Source organism: Schistocerca serialis, chromosome 1 (assembly GCF_023864345.2).
Source record: "Schistocerca serialis cubense isolate TAMUIC-IGC-003099 chromosome 1, iqSchSeri2.2, whole genome shotgun sequence".
NCBI lineage: Eukaryota > Metazoa > Arthropoda > Insecta > Orthoptera > Acrididae > Schistocerca > Schistocerca serialis.
In genome coordinates, this window is record NC_064638.1 from 329481374 (window position 1) to 329505780 (window position 24407).

At 38.0% G+C, this 24407-nt stretch overlaps 1 protein-coding gene across 1 annotated transcript in view; it reads left to right on the plus strand.

The window, feature by feature from the left end:
* LOC126469923 (protein furry) overlaps positions 1-24407 on the plus strand; it is a 1144124-nt gene that overhangs the window by 77034 nt on the left and 1042683 nt on the right. Inside the window, exons 18-19 of the mRNA XM_050097322.1 lie at positions 5079-5255; positions 23825-23995. Coding sequence (XP_049953279.1) covers positions 5079-5255; positions 23825-23995 — 348 coding nt within the window. The remainder of the gene's footprint in view (positions 1-5078; positions 5256-23824; positions 23996-24407) is intronic.

The following is a 24407-nucleotide window of genomic DNA, read 5'->3' on the forward strand; positions in this document are numbered from 1 at the left end:
GCTAACTTTCTATACCATTTAATAGATCTGCATAGTGGATTACTATTGACATTCACTTAGTCAGATAAGTCGACAGCTGTCTTTCCTCTGTTATAGTTGATTACAATTTGTGCTTTCATGTTGGGTCCCCATCAGATGTTAAAGTTTACCATTTCTGATGAGTGCTTTGTTGACAGAAGTAGTATGTCATGATTATCTTTCCATTTTAAAATGGTTATTTGGTTATTCCTTTCTTATTCTCCTTTGCAGTAACATATTTTACTTTTTCGGTTCTACTTTTTGTGGAGTTCCCCATTGATTTGAATGAAATGTTCTTAGTAAATGAATATTTTTATTGATTCATTTGGCCACCATTTCTGTAGTTGTTGGTATACAGCATGTGTCCCTCACAGAGTAAACTTCTATAAAGAGAGATTACAATTTCAGTGGTATAGTATTTTCATTTTCCAAAGTTTTCCCAGTATATACGTGAATGGCACACACGTAACCAGAGCCGCAGCACAACACAAATATTAAAATATTTTCATTCCATGTTTGTGGCATTTTTGTTTTAAATCTTGTCCAAATATAGTGTGACCATGAAATGGAATCAGAGCTGCATTGGTACGTATATCTTCTGATGAAATGTAGTAGGTTTTAGAATTTATATCCAAAGTGTTTATAAGTGGTTGTATTTTGGATAAATTTTTGGAACCGTTAGTCTTTTTGCTATTTGCAAAATGTATCTCTCCCAGTAATATTTCGCATAGGTTTCTGTACATGATTTTTTTTCAGAATTCTTTGCATATGTTCAGGAGCATGGGCTGATATAACTGTAAGGATGGTAGTCTGATTATCCCATCCATAGAATTAGCCCAAAAAATTATTTTATTTCAATTTTGTTTTTCACTGTCCATTTTCCCAAGTGCTGGGAGCATCCACCTCCTCATTACTGCAATGCATGTAAGTTTGTTTGTTAAGCAATTTCTTCAAACAGTTTTTCCAGAACATTTAGTTCATTGCTGGTTTGTATTGCTACATTTGATATTATATTCAAATTTTTAATTTTGATCCCAGGGCAGGTAAAAAGTATAAACTCTGATTTATCACCTCTTGGATCATGCTGTTCTTCAGTATTCACCTCCTCTTCCCCTGACGACGAGAACACAACCCTCCGCAACATTTTTTGGCACAAATAATTTCACCACCATCTTTTGTACTGTCATTTTCAAGTTTATGTTTTTAAATAGAGACAGATGGTTGTCTACACCAGACCAAGGACTTCCGAGAACTGACTGAGTATAGATGTCAAACAGTTCTACTGTTATGTTGGAATGTACACAGATCTCAGGCAACAAGCTAATTTGTATGAAATCCTATCTAGTGGGCTAAATGATAACCATGACAAAACAGACTTGCCACGCAACACATTGAATGAATGTCAATAAGCATTTCATTTTAAATCTAATTATGTTCTACCACGATAAGAAACATAGGCCCTAATATATTTACACACCTGCATTGAGTAAGTGTTGATATTGGAGGTCAGCTTGGCATTGCTGTACCACAGTACCATTGGACTAATGTGAGTTTTCACATGGCTTCATGTAGCAGTCAACATGTTAAATGTCTTGGCGTAACTTTGCAAAGTGATATGAAATTGAATGAGCATGAATGGTTGGTAGCAGAGAAGGTGAATGGTCAACTTCAATTTATTGGGAGAATATTAGGAAAGTACAGCTCATCTATAAAGATGAGCATGCATAGAACACTAGTGTGATCCATTCGTGAGTACTACTCAAGTGTTTGGGACCACCACCAAGTTGGATTCCATGCAGATATTATGGAGACACTTTGATAGCTCAAATGGAAATCTCTGGAGGGAAGACGATGTTCTTTTCGTGAAATGCTATTGACGAAATTTAGAGAACTGGCATTTGCACTGACAGCAGAACATTTCTACTCCCACCATTGTGTGTCTTTCGTAAGGACCATGAAGACAAGACAAGACAAGACAGGTTAAGGGCTTGTGCAAAGGCATACAGTCAGTCATTTTTCCCATGCTCCATTTGCAGAACAGGAAAGGTAGTACTAGCAGTGGTACAAGACAACTTCCACCATTCACTATATGGTGGCAAAAAACTTAGCACTAATTATGGGATAGTGGTATCTTGGGAACAGAAATTTCTGCTCTGGTAATGAAGATTATGGAAATAGAACAGTACTTAAATGGAGGCAACAAGAGCACTTTTCATGTACACAGTGAGAGGTTAAAACTGTTGACAAAATAATTACATTGGAAAAGAACAAACAAACAAATACGGGAAAATGAAATAACAATATGAAGAATACGCTAGGAGTAAGTGGAGGAGGAAGAAATACTGGCACTACACCTGTGAGAAGCAGTCTAACTAGTGGATTGATCTGATCTATAGTGATAAGTGATCTCAAATGGAACGGGTGGGAAGGACATGAAAGAAGAAAGGGAAAAGGAGTAGATGGAACAGGATGATAGGAGGTAATAATATGGTGACAGATGTGATTCCACAGAGGTGGATAAAAGCAATGTGAGGCAGAGTGTTGTTTCCCCTTCATGTGTTTGTAAGGCGACTTGACTGTAACACCATGAGTAGGGAACACAGTGTGGCAGATCTGTCGGTCTAATGTGATCTGAGTTATTTTTTATCGTTGTTCTTCAAATATGTTTGCCTTATGTTTTGTTTTCATGGTCTGGCTACTCCGTACCATGGCAATGCGTGAACTTATTCTTCTTGACTTCGTCTCCAGGCAGGGTAATGCTATAAGAGTCCCTATTTCCAGCTACTGAATGATGAGCACATCTTCAGTGATAATCTGCTTAATTGCTTCAACTATTTACACCAGTGATGAAAACAGATCCAGTTATCAATAACTCATTACTTCAAATACATTATTCAATACGTCTGATCACATTAAGCTCAACTTAAGTTCTAAGTAGATTAAACAATAGAAAATCCAGAAATCCAGGATGGAATGTAATGATATTATGAAAAGGAAAGTGGCCACTCACCCTATAGCAAAGATACTGAGTGGCAGATAGGCATAACGAAAAGATGTCACAAATAAAAGCATTCGGCCAGAAAGGCCTTTGTGAAAAATAGACTACAGACACAAACACACACTCATACAAACACAACTCGCACACACATAACTGCAGTCTGAGGCAACTGAGACCTCGATTGTTTTGATACTGCAGTCATGTGTGTGTGTGTGTTCCATTTGCATGAGTGTGTGTTTGTGTGTGCATCTGTAGTCTACTTTTCACAACGGCCTTACTGGCTGAAAGCTTTTATTTGTGACATCTTTTCGTTATGCCTATCTGCCACTCAGCACCTTTGCTATATGGTGAGTGGCAACTTTTCTTATAATACAGTGCTTACTCAGGAAAACAGCTGGTGACAGGAGGGCATGGAGGCAGGATAGGTGGTGACCATTCATAAGACAGGAAAAAGGGATAAAGAGAGCTCATAATAAGAGCCCAAGATGAAATAGCGAGGTAAAAAAAAGTAGACTGAGGGATCAAGTGACATAGAGGAGTATGATGAAACAAAGAGTATCATGAGGGAACTGGTGCTAGTGGAAACTGAGGATGCTGTCTATCTGCAAAACTGTATTATCTCTCAGATTTCTAAATTAGAGGCTTCTGCATTGTCTGTGACAGTAGTTTCTAGATTTCAGGGCGTGATGATAGATATTAATAATTTTGACTTGGTATTTCCCCTCCAACTGCAGCAGACTTCAGTGGATGGTCTGGAAAGAGGGGCCATAGACTTGCTAATCAGTCACAGAATTGTGCTTGTTCAGTTAACAGCTTTCGGAGTTTACCATCTTACCTACAGGTCATCTGATGATGTACAGCATAGTAGTATACAAAACATCAGTTAGGAATAATCAGTGTGTGGAACCAAGGTACAGTGCCCAGAAAATTTGAGTAAAGTTTGAAGTGAATGCAAGATGTCAAAACATACCTTTTACGATAATGAATCCATTTTGTCTCCTGTTCACTTGTCTTGTTTTGCTTGGGGTGAAAGATGTACCATTTCCCCTACTATCTATATTTATTTCTCTCAGCTTTTTAGATGATTTGGTTAATTACTAACATATGATTTAGCTCATTTGTGAAAATAGTTGTTTAACACAATGAGGTTACAAGTGGGCATACTTGAAATAATCCCATCTTGTTTAGTAGCTTGAATTTCATTTTTATAACTGTATAAAGCAGTATATTTTGCAATTTTGTGTGACTGTGAAGTTCATTTAATAATTTACTCCACAGCAAGAATTTGATATTATTGTGCAGAAAAAAAGTTTTAAAATGATCAGCGCCTTCTAAAATTTTTCTGTGATGTTTCTTTGATTAACTTGTAAAATAACTTTCATCATACTCTGACAATGGGAAGCCCTGGATGGAATAACAACAATATAGAAAGGATAGATTTATACTCACCACATAGACAGCACATTGAGTTAAAGACAGGCACAATGAAAAAACTGCTAAAGATTAAGCTGTTGGACTAATTCCTTCTTCTGAAATAGAAAACACACATACAGTCACAAAAGCACAACTCACACACACATGGCCACTGACTCCAGATGCTGGAGCCCGAGTCCAATTATAATACAATCAATTATCTTCAGAGCTGTTGAACCCGTGCACCAGTATCCTAGACAGGGGCTATTAGTAGGTGCTAGCACAGAGGTAAATATATCCTGATTTTTTTTGACAAGGTATTATCGTCCTTGCCACATCACTCTGAAAACTGTTGCTCAAAATTATCATCATTTACTTTCATAAACCACAAGTAAGATCTTCTTCATGAAAAAATTCAGAGTGGACACTGAATACCACTAATGAATTGAAACTTGCATTCAAGATAGCTAAGATGTTGACCTGTCACCGCATTCAAGGACACAAAATGTTGCCACTTGAGGAGTTATACTGTCAGCCTCATTGTTTTATTTGCAAATATTGCTTATCAACATTTTCAAAGTTAATTTGTGTCTCATTCTAATTATGATTGCATGATTCTGTGTTGATGTACACTATTTTGTTTTTATAGGCCTGTTAATGATAACCGAGCATCTCTACTTCGTGGATCGGCAACAGTAAAAAAACCTGTGAATGAAAGAGATATGTACATGCATTTATGGAAGAATTATGTGACATTTGCTTTCCGCGTTGTTCCTCCTGTGCCAAGTCCTATTGTCAGATGTGCATCTCCAGATCTAAGCCTGAGGTAAGTAAAATTCTCTGTATCTAGCCATGTTTTAATATTGCCTTACATTGTAAAATGGAGGATGGCATAAATACGAGTATGAACTGTGGACGTTGCCATTGGTGGGGAGGCTTTTTTGCGGGCCTCGACGATACAGATAGCCATACTGTAGGTTCAACCACAACGGAGGATTCTCTGTTGAGAGGCCAGACAAACATGTGGTTCCTGAAGAGGGGTAGCAGCCTTTTCAGTAGTTGCAGGGGCAACAGTCTGGATGATTGACATCAACCAAAATGGCCTTGCTGTGGTGCTGCTGCTGCGAACAGCTGAAACCAAGGGAAAACTACAACTGTAATTTTTCCTGAGAGCTTGCAGCTTTACTGTATGGTTAAATATGATGGCATTCTCTTGGGTAAAATATTCTGGAGGTGAAACAGTCCATTTGGAGCTACTCAGGATGACGTCATTATCAGGAGTGTCAGATCCCTTAATCGGGCAGGTAGGTTAGAAAATATAAAAAGGAAAATGGATAGGTTAACGTTAGATATAGTTGTGACTGTGAAGTTCGTTGGCAGGAGGAACAAGGCTTCTGGTCAGGTGAATAAAGGGTCATAAATACAAAATCATATAACAGTAATGCAGAGGTGGGTTGAATAATGAATAAAAAAATAGGAACGCTGATAAGCTACTACAAACAGCATACTGAATGCATTATTGTAACCAAGACAGACACGAAGCCCATGCCTACCACAGTAGTACAAGTTTATATGCCAACTAGCTGCGCAGATGATGAAGAGATTGAAGAAATGTTTGATGCGATAAAAGACATTATTCAGATATTTAAGGGAGACAAAAATTTAGTAGTCATGGAGGATTCGAATACAATTGTAGGAAAAGGAAGAGAATGAAAAGTAGCTGCTGAATATGGACTGGGGTTAAAGAATGAAAGGGGAAGCCGCCTGGTAGAATTTTGCACAGAGCGTAACTTAATCATAGCTATCACTTGGTTTAAGAATCATGAAAGGAGGTTGTGTACATAGAAGAGACCTGGAGACAGTGGAAGTTTTCAGACAGATTATATATTGTTAAGAGAGAGATTTAGGAATCGGGTTTTAAATTGTAAGACATTTCCAAGGGCAGATGTGGACTCTGACCACAATTTATTGGTTATGAACTGTAGTTTAAAACTGAAGAAACCGCAAAAAGGTGAGAATGTAAGGAGATGGGACCTGGATAAACTGAAAGAACCAGAAGTTGTTGAGAGTTTCAGAGAGAACATTAGGGAACAACTGACCAGAACAGGGGAAAGAAATACAGTAGAAGAATAATGGGAAGCTTTGAGAGATGAAATAGTCAAGGCAGCAGAGGATCGAGTAGGTAAAAAGACAAGGGCTAGTAAAAATCCTTAGGTAACAGTAGGGATATTGAATTTAATTAAAGAAAGGAGAAAATATAAAAATGCAAGCGAAAAGGAATACAAACATCTCAAAAATGAGATTGATGGGAAGTGCAAAATGGCTAAGCAGGGATAGCTAGAGGACAAATGTAAGGGTGTAGAAGCATATATCAGTAGGGACAAGACAGATACTTCCTGCAGGAAAATTAGAGAGACCTTTGGAGAAAAGAGAACAGCCTGTATGAATATCAAGAGCTCAGATGGAAAACCCGTTCTAAGAAAAGAAGGGAAAGCAGAAAGTTGGAAGGAGTGTATAGAGGGTCTAGACAAGGACTGTGTACTTGAGGGCAATATTGCGAAAATGGAAGAGTATGTAAATGAAGATGAGAGGGGAGATATGATACTGCGTGAAGAATTTGACAGAGCACTGAAAGACCTAAGTTGAAACAAAGCCCCAGGAGTAGACAACATTCCATTAGAGCTACTGATAGCATTGGGAGAACCAGCCATGACAAAACTCTTCCGTCTGGTGAGCAAGAAAAATATAATAATTCCAATCCCAAAGAAAGCAGGTACTGACAGGTGTGACAATTATCAAACTTTTAGTTTAATGAGTCATGGTTGCAAAATACTAACATGAATTCCTTACATACAAATGGAAAAAACTGGTAGAAGCTGACCTCGGGGAAGATCAGTTTGGATTCCGTAGTAATTCTGGAACACACAAGGCAATACTGACCCTATGACTTACCTTAGAAGATATGTTACAGATAGGCAAACCTACATTTCTAGTATTTGTAGATTTAGAGAAAGCTTTTGACAATGTTGACTGAAATACTCTCTTTCACATTCTGAAGGTGGCAGGTGTAAAATATAGGGAGTGAAAGGCTACTTACAATTTGTACAGAAACCAGACGGCAGTTATAAGAGTCGAGGGACATGAAAGGGAAGCAGTGGTTGAGAAGGGAGTAAGACAGGGTTGTAGCCTATCCCTGACGTTATTCAGCCTGTGTATTGAGCAAGCAGCAAAGGAAACAAAAGAATAATTTGGAGTAGAAATTAAAAGCCATGGAGAAGAAATAAAAACTTTGAGGTTTGCCAATGACATTGTAATTCTGTCAGAGACAGCAAAAGTCCTGGAAGAGCAGCTGAATAGAATGGACAGTGTCTTGAAAGGAGGTTATAAGATGAACATCAACAAAAGCAAAACAAGGATAATGGAATGTAGTCAAATTAAATCAGTTGATTCTGGGGATATTAGATTAGAAAATGAGACACTTAAAGTAGTAAATGAGTTTTGCTATTTAGGGAGTAAAATAACCGATGCTGGTAGAAGTAGAGTGGATATATAAAATGTAGACTGCCTATGGCAAGGAAAGCGTTTCTGAAGAATACAAATTTGTCAACATTGAGTATAGATTAAAGTGTCAGGGTGTCTTTTGTGAAAGTATTTTCATGGTGTGCCATGTACAGAAGTGAAACACGGATGATACGCAGTTTAGACAAGAAGAGAATAGAAGCTTTCGAAATTTGGTACTACAGAAAAATGCTGAAGTTTAGATGGGTAGATAACTTAACTAATGAGAAGGTACTGAATAGAATTGGGGAGAAGAGGAATTTGTGGCACAACTTGACTAGAAGAAGGGATCTGTTGGTAGGACACCTTCTCAGGCATCAAGGGATCACCAATTTAGTACTGGAGGGAAGTGCAAAGGGTAAGAATCAAAGAGGGAGACCAAGAGATGAATACAGTTACCAGATTCAGAAGGATGTAGGCTGCATTAGTTATTCGTAGATGAAGAGGCTTGCACAGGATAGAGTAGCATGGAGAGCTGTATCAAAGCGGTCTCTGGACTGAAAACCATGAAAACAAGAGGGGAAATGGAAAAGTTCGCAAATACAGGGGATTACTTTAAAAAAAAAAATACCTTGAGCATATGAATTCTCATTAGCAATGAAAAAAAAAGTGGACTTAATGAGAATAATTACTTGTGTTTGAGTAGGGTATGGGATTTTTATACTGAACTGAAATATAATTGCATTTTATCCATGATGAATGTGTGTGTGTGTGTGTGTGTGTGTGTGTGTGTGTGTGTGTGTGTGTGTGTGTGTGTTTGGTGAAGCTTACTTTCACTACTTTGTTTCTTTTCTTTTAAGACAGTGCTAGATATGCAGCTTCACTTGCCTTTTCTGAAGCATGCAATCTATTTCCATCTCCAGTAGCGATCTTATGGTGTAGCAAAGAATCAAAACCTATAAACAAAACAGAAGAAATCGGGACAACATTCAACAGCAATGTTATAAATGCACATTTATAGGAGTGGAAAATTCAGAACAGGATAAAAACAATATGAAAAGGATAGAATGGTAGTCATTACGTAAAGGAGGCATTGAGAGGCAGAGAGGCACAGTGAAAAAAGACTGCTAGATATTATCTAAATCCTTCATCACATGTAGACAAAACAACACACACACACACACACACACACACACACACACACACACACAAAAGTGCACATGCGCAATCACATGGCCAATTCCACCTCCAGGCACTAATGCCCAACCCTTAGCACCCTTTGATGACAGTGGCTCATGACTGTGTATGTGTGTGTGTGTGTGTGTGTGAGAGAGAGAGAGAGAGAGAGAGAGAGAGAGAGAGAGAGATAGAGAGTTTTGTTTTGTTTTGTCTAACCTGGTAAATGACTTAGCTAGTAATATCTAGCAGTCTTTTTTCATTGTGCCTGTCTGCCACACAACACCTGCTGTATGTGACGAGTTACAATCTATTCTACTTCAAAATAAGCTGGTACTTTCTCAGTTACATTAAACTGCAGCTATTTATTATCCATTGCTGTTTAACATATGCATGACTGCATAGCTATTTGTCATATACTGGCACTTCTGTGTATGCTGTAAGAACAGAGGTCTTTTTACTGTGAACGTTACTCTCATGACCATCTGTATAGCTAAATGGTTAACATTGCTGCCGTTGGTGTGGAAGGAGACGGATTTGATCCCTTGTCCCTTCTCGTATGTTTCTGGAACAGGAAGGTGGGTCCACTCAGCCTCATGAGGTCATATGAGAAGCTGCTTGAATAAAGAAGCTGTGGCATCATCAGGATTTGTCTGGTGGCAATAATGCCTGTAGTGATTGGCGACATGCTGATCATGTATCCCAGAATCATAGTTCACTCCTTGGACTTCCTTGTAGATAGCAGTTGGTCAGTCGGCAGAGGCCTTAGGCCCAATATGTGAATGATATTTACATTATGTTACTACTGCTCCTAACAGGAACCTGTAATCCATGAATCGAGACGATCAGATATTTATAGGAGGAATAGCAAGCAAGGTTATTTTAAATTTTCTTTTGAATTTATAGAGATTCTCAATTTCTTATTTTCTGTGCAACAGATTGTGGAAGATCTTTGCGTCAAAATATAAAATACCATTTTCTGTACCCTAGACAAGGAGTTGAAATCTGCATCGGTACTATTTTTTGATCTTTTATTGTGCTTCTATATACAACACTCCATCTGAAACTGATTTTCATTATTTGCAACAAATGCCATTAAAGGGTAAGTGTGCCTGAAAGTGAATGTAAGGATTCCATTAAAAATGGTTCAAATGGCTCTGAGTACTATGGGACTTAACTACTGAGGTCATCAGTCCCCTAGAACTTAGAACTACTTAAACCTAACTAACCTAAGGACATCACACACATCCATGCCCGAGGCAGGATTCGAACCTGCGACTGTAGCGGTCACGCGGTTCCAAACTGACGCGCTTAGAACCGCACGGCCACACCGGCCGGCAAGGATTCCAGTACCTTACTTTTGCTGAATGAATATTTTCTTTGCTTTAGCTGCATTGACCCTAGAAGGTAATTCTAAAAGTTAAAGGGATGTAAAATATTCAAAATAAGCCAGCAGTCTTGTCTTAGTCACCACATTGAGACAAAATCAAACAATGTTAAGTCCAGGATGGAATAACAACAATATGGAAAACACATTGAGAGGTATTTCTAAGTGCAAAGCATGCCAGACTTAGTGTCTTGGTTATTTTGTCTGTTTGTTGGTTCTATCCCAACTAGAATCAAAGGAGTTTTAGATGTGACATTTCATTTAGTATATGACCATTAACATTTGGTTTTGGTAGGACTGGTCATCTTTGTTTATTTGAAAGTGGATAATATGAGTGTTTGTAAAGGTAAATCTTAAGCTGTTTGCTGTGAGCCAGTTGTAATCCTGTTAAGCCGTCATCTAGACTGTGCCTGAGCTGTTTTGGTTTGGGTTCTTTATCAGTGTGCTTGGCATCAGCACACACTTCAGTTTGTGAATAGTCCATTTAAGTCAATTGTTGCTTATTTATATAGATTAGGAGCAACAACACAACAAGAAACAGAATCGAACCTCATGTGTCTCCATCGAGAGTTCAGTTTTATTCCTGTGGTGCATTTTCTAATGTGGCCTTTTGCTTCCTGTTGTACAGCCAATACTCAATCCACGCAAGAGGGATGCCACTGAAGCAATAATATTTTTTTCACAACTAGGGTTTTATATACTACACAAGTGAAGGTGGTGGGTGATTCGGAATGTATCAACAGAATACTTTTTGGTGTTAAACCATATCAGGACTTAATTTGTGGGATAATGTATGGTGTTTTCTTTAGAAAATTCTTAACAAATGCTAAACTTGGGGGCAGTTCACAATTTACACTGTGCAAAATGAACCAGTTTTCTGTTGTAGGCCACTGCCTCAAAAAAGATTTCAAAAGCATGGACTGGATAACAGGAGTTTGAATTTACAGGTTATTTTCTTGTCTCTCTTTTTGTACATAGGTATCATTATTTTTTATTCAGACATGTTGAGGGATATCCCTTGCACCATTGACCCACGAAAAAAACTTCATTGTTCCTATGAAATCAGCATAAGATTTTGATATTCTATGAGAAGCACTGTCACAACCAGGATGATTACAATCCTTAGCAACATAATGATTTTTTTGAAATCTACTTCAGGTTTAAATATCTGCAGCTAATGTCTGTCAGCAGTGTATACAATGCGTCTCATAGTAAATCTGATGCATTTGTACTGGTTGTTTTTTCACTGGTTAAGTCTTTGCAGTGACTCTGAGGAAGTAATCACTGAATTTGATGACCAACAGTTTCAGCTTTTATCCATGAAATGGATATCGTCTGGTTTTCTGTTTTTCATTATTTGTTGTTTGGTAATTTTCCATTTCATTTTGGTTAATGCTTGACATGTTTTAGTTTTTGTGTACAGTACACACATTTTAATTTTTTGATAACAGCCTAGAGTAGGAGGTACTTTAATTCCATTTAATTCCAACTTTTGTCAGCTACTTACCTTCTGAAGTAGATGAGTCTTTCTCTTCTTGGCAGCGAATCCCTTCACCACACGTGCTATTCGCTCATTGTCTCTGCTCCTGTTGAATTTTAATCATCATTATTTTGGACAAAAACGGACAGGAAGTCCTTAAGGAAAATATTTAAGAAAGCTTTAAATTTTTGATTTACATTTTATGCTTTACGAATCTCTTCTGACCGTTCTTCCCTTAAGTTTTTCTTTGAACTCCACGGCAGAGTTATTGGTCCATCACCACCCCTCCACCCCCACTCAGTTTATGTTTTGTATGGACCACATAAATAATTACTTCTGGTTTTTCCAGTAATTTTTCATTTGATCAGAGTGCTGTTGTTGCCATACATCTGACCACTTTGCTCCAGTTTTCTTTTTTAAGATGGAAATGAAAATCTAAGTCCTTCTTTTGAAACCTATCTCTGCTCAGAATTACATGTTCTTCAGTCTTCATATCTTTCAGACACTTCTGATTTTTGGTGCTACTTGCACCAGGATGTTGACATGTTCAAAAATTCCTTTTCAGAACCTGTTTCCATTCGCCTGAACCATACATCCATAAAACAATGTTTTCTGTTTTCTCATTGTTACATTTAGATGTAGTGATCATCATTACTCCTGTTCCTGTATTCGTGTTGTGTTTTATTTGTCCCAGTATATTTCTTCAGATTTCCCTCTGCTTCTTTCCATGTTTTCTGTTTCTCCTGTCTTAACTACATCCAGGCCGCATATAAGCATTTCGGTTTTATTACTCTTACCTTTATTTAACTGAAAGTCCATTTCCACCTTCCTTGCTCTGAGTCTATTAGCCTCTCTGTCACAGTCATTCATCTGCAATACTTCACCAAGATATTTAAATTTATTGAGACTCTTAATTTTTCTGTAACATATGTTCATGAAATGTAGAATGTTTTATATATGCCATGTATTATAATTTTGCTTAAGATGTTTTAAAGCGTGTTTTTTCCCTGCAGTTATTTTCAAAATGTTGATTGTTATTGCTGCCATTACTATGTCTTCGGATGGTATTTCAAGACAGTCAGTAAGAGATAGACATTGAATTGTAAGATCCTTGTTTTTGTAGCCCAGTTGTATCTTGTCATTTGCTCCGTTCTTTCTGAGTTGTTGTTCCCATTATTGGATCTTTTCAAGAACACAGTGGAAAGAAATAGGGGGTAGACCTCTCGTTGCCTAACACTCATTCTCACATCAAAAACTTCAGGTACCTCTACTAAAAATTATCTTTAGTTTTTGTATTTATTAGTATATACCAAATTACATTCCTTGTTTTATCATCCACACAAAACTCTTCCAATATTTGGAACAAAGATGTTATGTCAACACAGTCATATGCCTTTTGACGTCCACAAATACAGTAACACATGGCATGAATTTTACTATTCTGTCTTGGATTATGAGCTTAAGACTCAAGATCTGCTTCAGCACTTTAAAAAGGATCTTGAATGTAACTGGTAAGAGTGATACACTCTGTAGTTGTGGACAAGAGTTTTATCTCCTTTCCTATGTGAAGGATAAATTAAGGTGCACTTCCAATCATCTGAAATTTCTTTCTTTTGCACATATATTCTGCACTACTTGTTTTAACATGTGCAGTAGATTTCCTTTGCCTAGTTTCTGTAATTATGCACCTGCTACTTTGTTGTTTTTCATTTATTGAATGGTTTCTAAAAGTTCCTCCTTATCTGGTGGCTTTTATACAAGAACTTCACTTTCTATGTTGAGGTGGGAAGTCTCTTTTGGGTCATCACAGTATAATAATTTCATGAAATATTTAGTTAATAATTCACAATTTTCTTTGTTTGGGAATGCTAACTTTCCATTTCTTTTCAAAAGCAGAGATAGGGTTATATGTAGAAAACATTTTTGTTGGAAAATGTTACAAAATAGTGACACTGCAGCAATTCCCCTGAGGCATGTTGAACTTGAGGTGAACAGCAGCATGCAATATAACTGGTGCCTATTTGAATTTGGAAAAAAAAGAGAAAAAAAAAGATCTATGTAATCCACATGAGTGTACCTCATGAACAATGTGGAGGATTTTAAGTTAACTGAGTTTTGTGCAATTGACAAGCATTTGAATGAAGTCATTCAGTTTTCACCAAAAAAGGACAGTCATTTGTTAATAACTATTGTTTAAAATAACTAATAGAAAGTCCCTTATGTGGATCACTTCAAGGTTGAATTTTCAAATAAAAAGATTGAAAATTGTTAGAGTTATGCTGTATGCTGTTTTGAAATATCGTATTCTGAGAAAAATGCATTTGATGTCTTGAAATGTGTTAAAGACATGAACAAATTGAAAAATTCTACTTTTAGAAACTCTTACCACTGGCCTGTCATACTGTTGCCATTGCAATTTAAATCATATCCACTAGTTTATCACAGAACAATTGAAATATCAGTCATGACAATTCCATGAACACACAAAACTTTACAATTCTGTTTAGCCCTATTCCAAGAAGACATCTTGCTAGGATGGTTGATTTCATATATGTTCGATATAAACTTACTACTTGGTATAACAGCTTCTGGGCAGTGGGGACAAGCGATAATTATTGTCGAGGTTAAGCCTTGAGAACTTCATTCTTGCAACATGATGTCTGCATTGCACGTTTTACATTTCATGTGTTGAGAAATAACAGAGAAAATGGCAAGAAAATTTATAATCCTATAGCTCAGTCCATAATTCGCGTCCAAATCCTGGTCACTGTCTTTCAGTTTCTTAGCAGAGGCAATGACTCCTTTCGAACTGCTCTCGGCCTCGTATCTATTCCTTGGACACTTTAATGACATACTGCTTCGATGTCTTTTTGGATGCAATGTTTTTGTACATTTTCTGCCTGAGCACACTTTCTTACCACACCTCCTCACTTGAATGACTAAACTATATACTATAAGATCACAAATACACTGTCAAAAGTTGATATTACTCAGAAAAATCAACATTCAAAGTGAAAGAATGGTCTTTTGTAAACATACAGATGCTTGCTGATGCCAAGCTAATGTGTTATTAAGTTTTTGAAAACAGCCACAAGTCACTCTTAGTATTTTTTGTTTACCAGTTTTGCTCCTCAACAACTAGAGAATTTTAAGGACATACAATTTAAAGTTGGCCGACAGCACTAAAGATTGTGTTTAAAGTTGGCTGACAGCACAGATTAAATGTAATATTTGCTCCTGTCAGTGTCATCATTTACTGCAGTAAACAGACAGTTTAATCTTTAGTACTGTCAGCCAACTTCAAACTGTATATTCTGATGATGTTCTTCTTCATTTGAAGAGTGAAACCAGTAAATAAAAAATACTAAGTGTGACTTTTGGCTGTTTCCAAAGACTCAGGTTTAACAGTTGCTTCACCTGCAAATGATGCTTGCTCTTGCTAATGTATCATTGTCGTGGAAATGCTTTTGACTACACCCAGACCCAACAGGGGTATCGAGCTGGTGCAAGTAGGCTGTTTCGTGACATGTGAGGCACTAGAGGAGCAGCTCAGAATTCCACAGAACAGTTTTTTCCCCTGGGAATCAGATTTTTTGTCCCATATTTTAGAAGGTTTGAAACAACTTTTAAGCCAATTAAGAAACAGATTTTTTGAAAATGCTACAGTGGTAAAATGAATTTTCCTTCTAGTGTGAATACCACCCTTGACATGGCTGCTTGTGTTTTGTCAGAGCTTCCTCATATTCTTTGTTTCACCATCTATGTTTCTTATTTATTCTTATTGAAGCTGTTTTGTCAGCAATCTTTATCATCCTGTCTTCCGTCCCTTCCCATGTTTGAGTATATCAATGTGTCGGAGTTTTAAATGGAGTCATTTGTGTGTTGTCATTGGTTAAGTTCAGGCACATATCATGGTTTTCATACTGGGGGTGGCTACAAAATTTATCAATTGGAGCTAATCTTGACCGCGGGCTACGCTTCAGAACAGTCTGTCACCACGACCAATATTTTAGAGGTGCAGGGGGGAATATCATACTCTAGACAAACGTCTACATACTGTAGCTTCTTTCTGTTTCATAAGGAACTACTAAATAGCATCAAAGGCTGACTCCAAGGTAAAATCTATAGGGTAGTTCATTTATCCTCCAACGTCCCATTTCCCAACAGTTCACTAGAACAGATGCGTTTTGGAGAGATCTTTAATGCACTGCATACTTAATTTTCTTGGTATTTTCAATTATAAATTTCTGATGTTTAATGTTTTCTGCACTTGAACTGTGGCATTTGGATCTTTTCTTGACAGAAAAGGGATGTGGTCATGATGTCACAGGTCTTGTGCTGTGAGTGGCTGACAGAGCAACCTGAGCAACAGTGCATTACAAAAATATGCAGTTTAGGTGATATAGCACACACAATCCCTCAACTGCATCCTGCACATTGCTCTGTTAAAATTTTGTGTATACTCTTGCGTGTTCTCGTTCTTGATTCATGTTTACATTGGGTGTGAGTGCACCAGTTCCCTTTACGTTCATCCTAACCGCATATTCCAAAATTTTACCTGATAAATTGCACATATTGTGTTGTTTCTGAACTCATGTATGCTGCTATTATTCGCAAGAAATCAAAACTCACTAAACTCAGGGATAATACACTCACAAAAAGAAACTCGCTAATAACATATTTTACCCACAGTCAGCAAGCAAGGACACTGCGTGCATGGGTTATATTTTGCGCGCTTTTTCCTCAAATCATTCATGAAATTCTCACTAGGTGGTGATATTTGTATAACTGTACTCTAGTGCACTCTGGTTCCATATGCAATCGTATTCCAGTGGTAGACAGAATAGCATATGGCAGACACAAAAAGAACTGTCTAGAATGCTATCAAAACAATAATACTCAGTATCAATTTATGACATGTCAAAGCACAAATAGAGACACACAGAGACAAGGATTCGATCATGAAGTTTCAGCAACTCTATTCATTGCCTTTTGATTTAACCAGTGGAATGTGAAATTTGTGTGCAGGTTGATAAGGCACACTTACACGAAACACCAGAGCCTTCGGGACACCCATAAGAGCTATGTACTGAGGAACCCCCCCTCCCCCCCCCCCCCTCCCCCCCCCATATGGCTGCTATATAGAGCTAAGCAGCAGTTTAAGGTGCAGCCTTAAGACTAGGTACTACCTATTCAAAAAACATCAGTTAGTATCGCGTATCAACAATTCTGAAAATGCTGACCTGCATTATTTAAATCTTTGTGGAAAATATGCAGCTCCATCTCAGAGCCTTTAATTATGAGTTGTGGCTGGTTAAGTTATTACAACACACTTTTTTTTTGTTATAATCTGAACCTCATTGCTCACAATGTCAAAGTTTTTCTGCATGGTTCCTCAGTTTCCAAAGCACAGAAGCTGTAGGAGAAATCTAAACTGAAGCTATCAAATGTGCACCATCCCTTGGCTGTTTTGACTGATGCAGTAGACTTGAAAATAATACTGTCTTCTGAACTGACTCTAACATACTGACTTCATAGACTTTCCAGCGTAATAATTCTTGATAGTCTTCTGAGGTATGCTGCCGGATGATAAAATCATGACCCTATATTTTGGTGATCCATGCATCTACCATCTTCAGGAGAATACTGCAGCCGCTGCTGCTGCTGCCGATGATGATGATGAGTCCTGCCAAAACTGATCCAAGGCTACAAATCATCATCCTAAATAGGCCTTCATACTGTATTTGGCACATGCATCACCCAACACAATTATGTTGACCCAGAGACTGGGCTGATGGTGCTGCCCCTGTTAGAGCACAAAAATGTGTTATGTCTTGATGCAAGTTAGGACAGGGTTCACCCCCTGCTAAGAGGGAAACCCATGCCTTTATTAATAATTTTATCTGCCAACCCAATTTTGGTTGACTCTTTATAAATGCTTTTACAAAACCTGAAAGTACTGGCAACTGTCAGTGTCTCATTAAATTTCATTCCTTGTCCCTTGTTTACACAATGTTTCACTACTACCAATTTTTATGACTGTTTTAGGTTTGTACAGCAGTGACACTCCACATGCCTTTCATGATCTGTGAGAATCAAATGGCTTCTGTAAGTCTTTCCACATTGTCATGGATTTCTATATATGGCAGGGTTTCTACGTCCCAAATCATATCTGATAGAGCCAAGTTATGTCTTAATCTTGAAAGGCAGACATAACCCAGTCTTAATGTTAAAACTCCTCAGAATATTTTCAATCTTAAACACTATATCCCCAGCATAAGCAATATAGATGACAGAGCTATACTCCTCTTTGTGCACCTCTTGGGATGGTCCAAATTCCATATTCCAATAAATCTGCTTCTCAGAGTGTCCATTTTCCTCATACACAGCTGTCAATTGTATGAGTTCCTGGGTTAAACTGTGTCAGAAATATGTTCTCGTGCCAGAGTCCTGAGAATGCCGCAACACTGGAATGGTGAATAGCAATTCTTAGTGTGCAGATACTGATTGGTATGTGTCAGCTTTTGGTGAACACTATGCCCCAGAGAACCATCATGTTTGTTATAAATCACGATGTTAAAAAATGGAAACCTCCCATCACTTCCAATGTCCATGGTAAATTTAACCCTGGGATGAAGACAGTTGGAATGGTTCAAAAATCTGCGAGGCCAGGCAAAAAAGGTATCATCAACATACCTCCAGTAGCAAATTGGTTGTGAAACTGGAGTCCTGAGTGCTCCATCCTTGAAGCCCTCGTGAATAAACTGATGACTATGGGCAATAAAGGGCTATCAGTTAGAGGTTTGCATGTGGTTTTTATGCTCACTTGAATTGCTCGGTGCATGTAGTTTGTGAATGTCTAGCATATGTAAATACAGCTGGTTTGGATGTGGGTAGCAACTACATTTGACTGCCTTCATGCTTGTTTGAGAATCTCATGCTCAAATGACCTGACTCTCTACTCTAGTTACTCCATACCTGCTCTGTTACCCACTGCAGCATCATGACACATGGAGATGAGGTGAAGGAGAGTGAAAAGCAAAACTTGATTTGAAAGAATATATCCAGCTTGCAAAAGATGATGGTCTTAGCAGTGTTTGGGAGAGAGTTTCATCAATGACTGTGAAGGATGAACAGGTGATGAGAATTTCATACAGAAAAAGCTTGAAGTAAGGAACATAGACTAGATGGAACAGCTTATTTTGGATGCTGCAATCTGAAGTTAAACAGTTTGAGAATGTCACAGAAAGGCATGCAGAGAATTTGCATCTCTGAATAACTTATTGGTTATTATAACGACACTGCAAAAGAGTTCATGACATTTTTAGAGCCATCCAAGGATGCAACAGAACTGCTAGAAGGCTAAAAGTATCCTACAGTTCAGTTTACTTTATTATGGGTGCATAAACTGAAAAGTCATACCAACATAGTGCCTGAAGATTCAGAGGTACGTTTAAATTACTGTACACCCAGTTTCCTTGCTGATACTTGCCGTGTGTCCAGTAAATGAAAATTGTGCTTAATTGCAAAATACCAGCTTTTGTGTCCCTGCCATTTTGGCACTACAATAGAACTGTCATATTATCATCTATTAACTATAGAAACTACAAGTGCTGAAAGTGTCATGTCTCCATCTCATAGGAGAGAAAGTCTAAATTCAGATGTTGCACAGAGTAGACACTTTTCTGTGACTGACCGTTAGATTACAAAGAATGATGTCCATTTCTAGTAGAGATGAGACGTTAAATACTGTGTGTTAAAGTTGTTATGAAATATCGTCCATTCTAGGTAAGGTAGACCAAAATTATAATGTGACAGTATCATCTTACTCAGTTTTTGTGATGCCTGTAAATATATAGTTAGTGCCCCCAGAAGAACATCACCCACACTCACAAACCAATGTAATGTAGTCTCTGTTTTCATAGTTGTTAGACAGCGATCATCAATTTGTGACCCATGGGCTGCATGCGGCCTGAATCAAGTATCCTTGTGGCACGTGGTTCTCAGTCATACTTTATAATAATATTTATCAAGTGACTAACAGCTAAATGCAGAATGTCAGTTAACATTGAGAGTGTCATAAGAATGCAGTTTTCCTGCTCAGTAACAAACAAAAATTCTTGAAGAGGCAATAGTATTTTAAGTTGTGCTTAATTTTATTTGATATTGCCGAGTTCAGTTAGGAGCAAAATAAAGTTGTCTGCTTGCCTCAGGCACGGATGTTTAAGTAGACTGGCCACTATCAGAGTAAGGGAGTGTGATGGAGGGAATGTTTTGTTGTTTGTCTTCCATTGTTAAAACTCACAGGCATGAGCTACTCATACTGATCAGCTATTATGATTCTTATTTCTAGTAAGAAACATTAATTTAAACTAGGCTGTTGTAATACAATGCATTGAGCAGAAGGAAAATGACGTTCAAAACATCTAGGAACCGAAACTTCCTGGCAGATTAAAACTGTGTGCCTGACCGAGACTCGAACTCGGGACCTTTGCCTTTCACGGGCAAGTGCTCTACCATCTGAGCTACTGAAGCACGACTCACGCCCGGTCCTCACAGCTTTACTTCTGCCAGTATCTCGTCTCCTACCTTCCAAACTTTACAGAAGCTCTCCTGCGAACCTTGCAGAACTAGCACTCCTGAAAGAAAGGATATTGCGGAGACATGGCTTAGCCACGTGTGCGCAGATATGAAACTTCCTGGCAGATTAAAACTGTGTGTCCGACCGAGACTCGAACTTGGGACCTTTGCCTTTCGCGGGCAAGTGCTCTACCATCTGAGCTACCAAAGCACGACTCACTCCCGATCCTCACAGCTTTACTTCTGCCAGTATCTCATCTCCTACCTTCCAAACTTCACAGAAGCTCTCCTGCGAACCTTGCAGAACTAGCACTCCTGAAAGAAAGGATATTGCAGAGACATGGCTTAGCGAGAGCCTGGGGGCTGTTTCCAGAATGAGATTTTCAGTCTGCAGCGTAGTGTGCGCTGATATGAAATTTCCTGGCAGATTAAAACTGTGTGCCCAACCAGATACTGGCAGAATTAAAGCTGTGAGGACCAGGCTTGAGTCGTGCTTCGGTAGCTCAGATGGTAGAGCACTTGCCTGCGAAAGGCATAGGTCCCAAGTTCGAGTCTCAGTCGGGCACACAGTTTTAATCTGCCAGGAAGTCTTCTGGGCTGTATGGCCATTATTGAAGAAAATTTTTGATCCCTGACGTTTCGTCCAGAGCTGCATTGGACTTTGTCAGAGGTGTTCCTGGTGATGCTAAGACTTGCCAACTGACAAGTTGGATGTTATAGAACGACTTACTATGCAAAGTGGGTGTGATCAAGTTTAATGTGATCAGCAGAGATAATCTTTGTCAGAGATAAAACTTAACTATCGTTTGTTGCTTGTCAAGGATAAGAAACTTATCTATTGATTCTGCAAAACCACTGTCCACTTATCACCGAGTTTCATGCTTCTTGTTTTCTGTTAAAATGATATATGGTAGATGTTATGTATTTTGATGGCTTCTCTGTGTAGTTTTGTATGAGTGTTTTTCATGATAGATAAAATTTTGATTTTGGAAAACTTCACTTCATGATGTCCTGCTGTGCTACAGCTGATTTTTCTATTTTCCCTAGTCAGCAAAGCCTCTTTTCCCCAGTCTTTTACTCGCGCTTCTCTTAGTAACTAGCTCCGATGTAGACCTTTCCACAAGTCAAGTTCATGCTCCACTTGCTGACAGAGGAGGGCATTTGTCCTTAATAGATTGGAGTGGTTGACGTATTTTCTTAGTTGGTCTAAAAACTGTTGTGATGTAATGTTTCTGTAAAATCTTGCAAACTGATCAGTTACTTTTTTGATAAAATGAGGAGAAACCATACTCTTCCATCATTGTGTGTATTGTTGTCCTTTTTTCCTACTATTAGTCTTTCATAGATACCTATTTATTTCTTTGCTTGAATATCCATTTGTCTTGAAAGCCTGCTTCAGATGTTTTAATTCACCATCCAAATTCTTTTGGCTGTGTCAACAAGATTTTTAATGGCACCTTTCTGTTGTTGTGGATGATGGTTGGAGTTCTTATGTAAATATTTGTGTATAGGCAGTGGCTCTACAGAATCAATAGATAAGTTTTTTATCTTTGACGTGCAACAATCGATAGTTAAGTTTTGTCTCTGACAATGATTATCTCTGCCGATCATGTATAAACTTGACCAGCCTGCCTTGTTAGTCAGCAAGACTCAGCATTGCCAGAAGCAGCTCCAAAGATTTCCTGGCAGCTCTGGATGAAACGAAATGAAAAGTTTCTTTGGCCATGGCTATACGGGCTGGAAGACTCATCAGCAACTATGACTTCCAGTTGTGATAGCCCTCATTGTATGATTTGTGGTTGTGTCTCATATTGCATATCGCTCTTAAGTATAAGTAAGGTTGCTGTTATTAAGATATTAATCATTTGCTCACACTGTCTAACATACTTACTTATGTAGGTAACCAATTAATAATGGGATGTGTACAAAAATTGGATTGTATAAAAATTGAGACTTCATACGGGTGCTGCCGACCGCACAGTTCAGCGCCCCACAAACCAAACATAACTTACTTACTGTTAAGCACTGATATGATACAAAATTAGTAATTTCATTAAGATAGTAATAGGTTCAGAATGTAAACTACAATTTAGGTTTATCGAGTTGGGCTAGTGCTCCATTGTGTAACATTTATATATCTTAGATCTTAGAATTTCATAATATCTGTGGAAATGGTTCTGGAAATAATAATTTGTTATTTTGTACCTTTTTTTCTCAGTATTGAATATCTTGCTGCTGTATAACTTCAATGGTACTTCTTATCCCAACAAATGCTGTCCAAGTTTTACAGCCGATATATAACTTAAGATGTTTTACTAAAGACTTTTTTCTTATATAATCTTATGTCTTTAGCTGCACAGCTTTACTTTCATGGCTCAGCATTGCCTGTGCTTTTGGTAATTTGACTTTGTTCTTCATGGTATTTTTTCTTTTTTTCCTATTTGAAGTGCACAAGAGGCTTTTGCATCACTAAGGCATGCAATGTTGAGTGATTCTCTTGAGTCTCTGGTACATCATACTCAATCATTAGGTCGTTTTGCTGTACCTCAGTCCAGGAGCCAACAACATAAGAGGCGGAGGTGAGGGAGTCAATGTAGCACACTAACATGCAGTTAGTGTGGGATGTTTTTAGTATTGAGAGTAAGGTGTAGCAAATCATTCTGCATTGTATAGACAGCATATTGACTCCTGAGTATTTTTCTGCATCATGTTGACACAAACTTTGTACAGAGCTAAATCCAGTCAAGGACTGTATTTGCAGATGACTAGTTTTTAATACCTTTATATTGTGTTGTTAGCCTCTAGTGTGTTAATGTAATGTGAGAAGCAGTTTAATGTAATTTGTGAAGCAGTTTACATAAGCAGGTAGTCAATTAGGTAGTTTGGCAAGCTCAGTAGCAGTGGTAGTAAGCTTGGTCCGTACCGCCCACTAGTGGGCATTCCAGCTTTCGTGGTGGGCAATAGGCAGCAGGGATGTTGAAAACATTTTCAGTAGGTTATTGTAAAATTTGGATGTAAACTACTTGTTAACTAACTTTTATTACATGCCTTAACATATTGTAATTCTCCTTAATAAACCTTGTTAGCCAAAGTATCTTTCCTGTTTTTACCGTGGAACTGGTGGGTACTCTGACAGTTGCAGTTGAAGTTAATTGTAAAACAGCCACTGGTGGACTGGCAAGTGTAGTTTTTAGCTTAGTGGATACTGGCACAAAATATAAGAGCAAAGTAAAATATTTCTCAGTACTTATTTATTGTTCTTTGTTTTATTTAGCTCTTCCCCAGACAGTCTGACAATGGAACGCAATGATAATAAATCTCCTGGGAGCAATATATCTCCTGCCGCTCTTTATAAGCTGGTAGTTCCTTTACTGCGATGTGAAACACCTGATGTGAGGGATGCTGCAGTCCATGCTCTAGGAAAAGTTAATTCAGATGCTCTGAAGTAAGTTAATTTTCGTCTGTAAGTAAAATTTTAATTTTATTTTAAGAATGACAGTATCCTCATATTACAATACGTACATAGGAATTAAATGCAACAATGTTCATTGTGTAGCTTACTGTCTGTTGTGTGTTTATCCAAACAGGTTTAGTCTCTGCTGCTGCACCATTGATAAATTTTTATACATATATTGGGACTGCTGCATTGCAAGATTTGCATTTCATTTGTGTTCTGGGTGTGTTGGTGTTGGTTCTGATAATATTACCACTTAGAATGCTTCTCAGTTTTCCAATCATTTTTGCACATTTTTTACTCATCAATTAGAACTTTTGTTTCCCAACATATTTGACTATGGCATAATAGTGTGTTTTGGGTAGCAGACAGTCTCATAGAAGATGATGAGTGGTAGGTATCC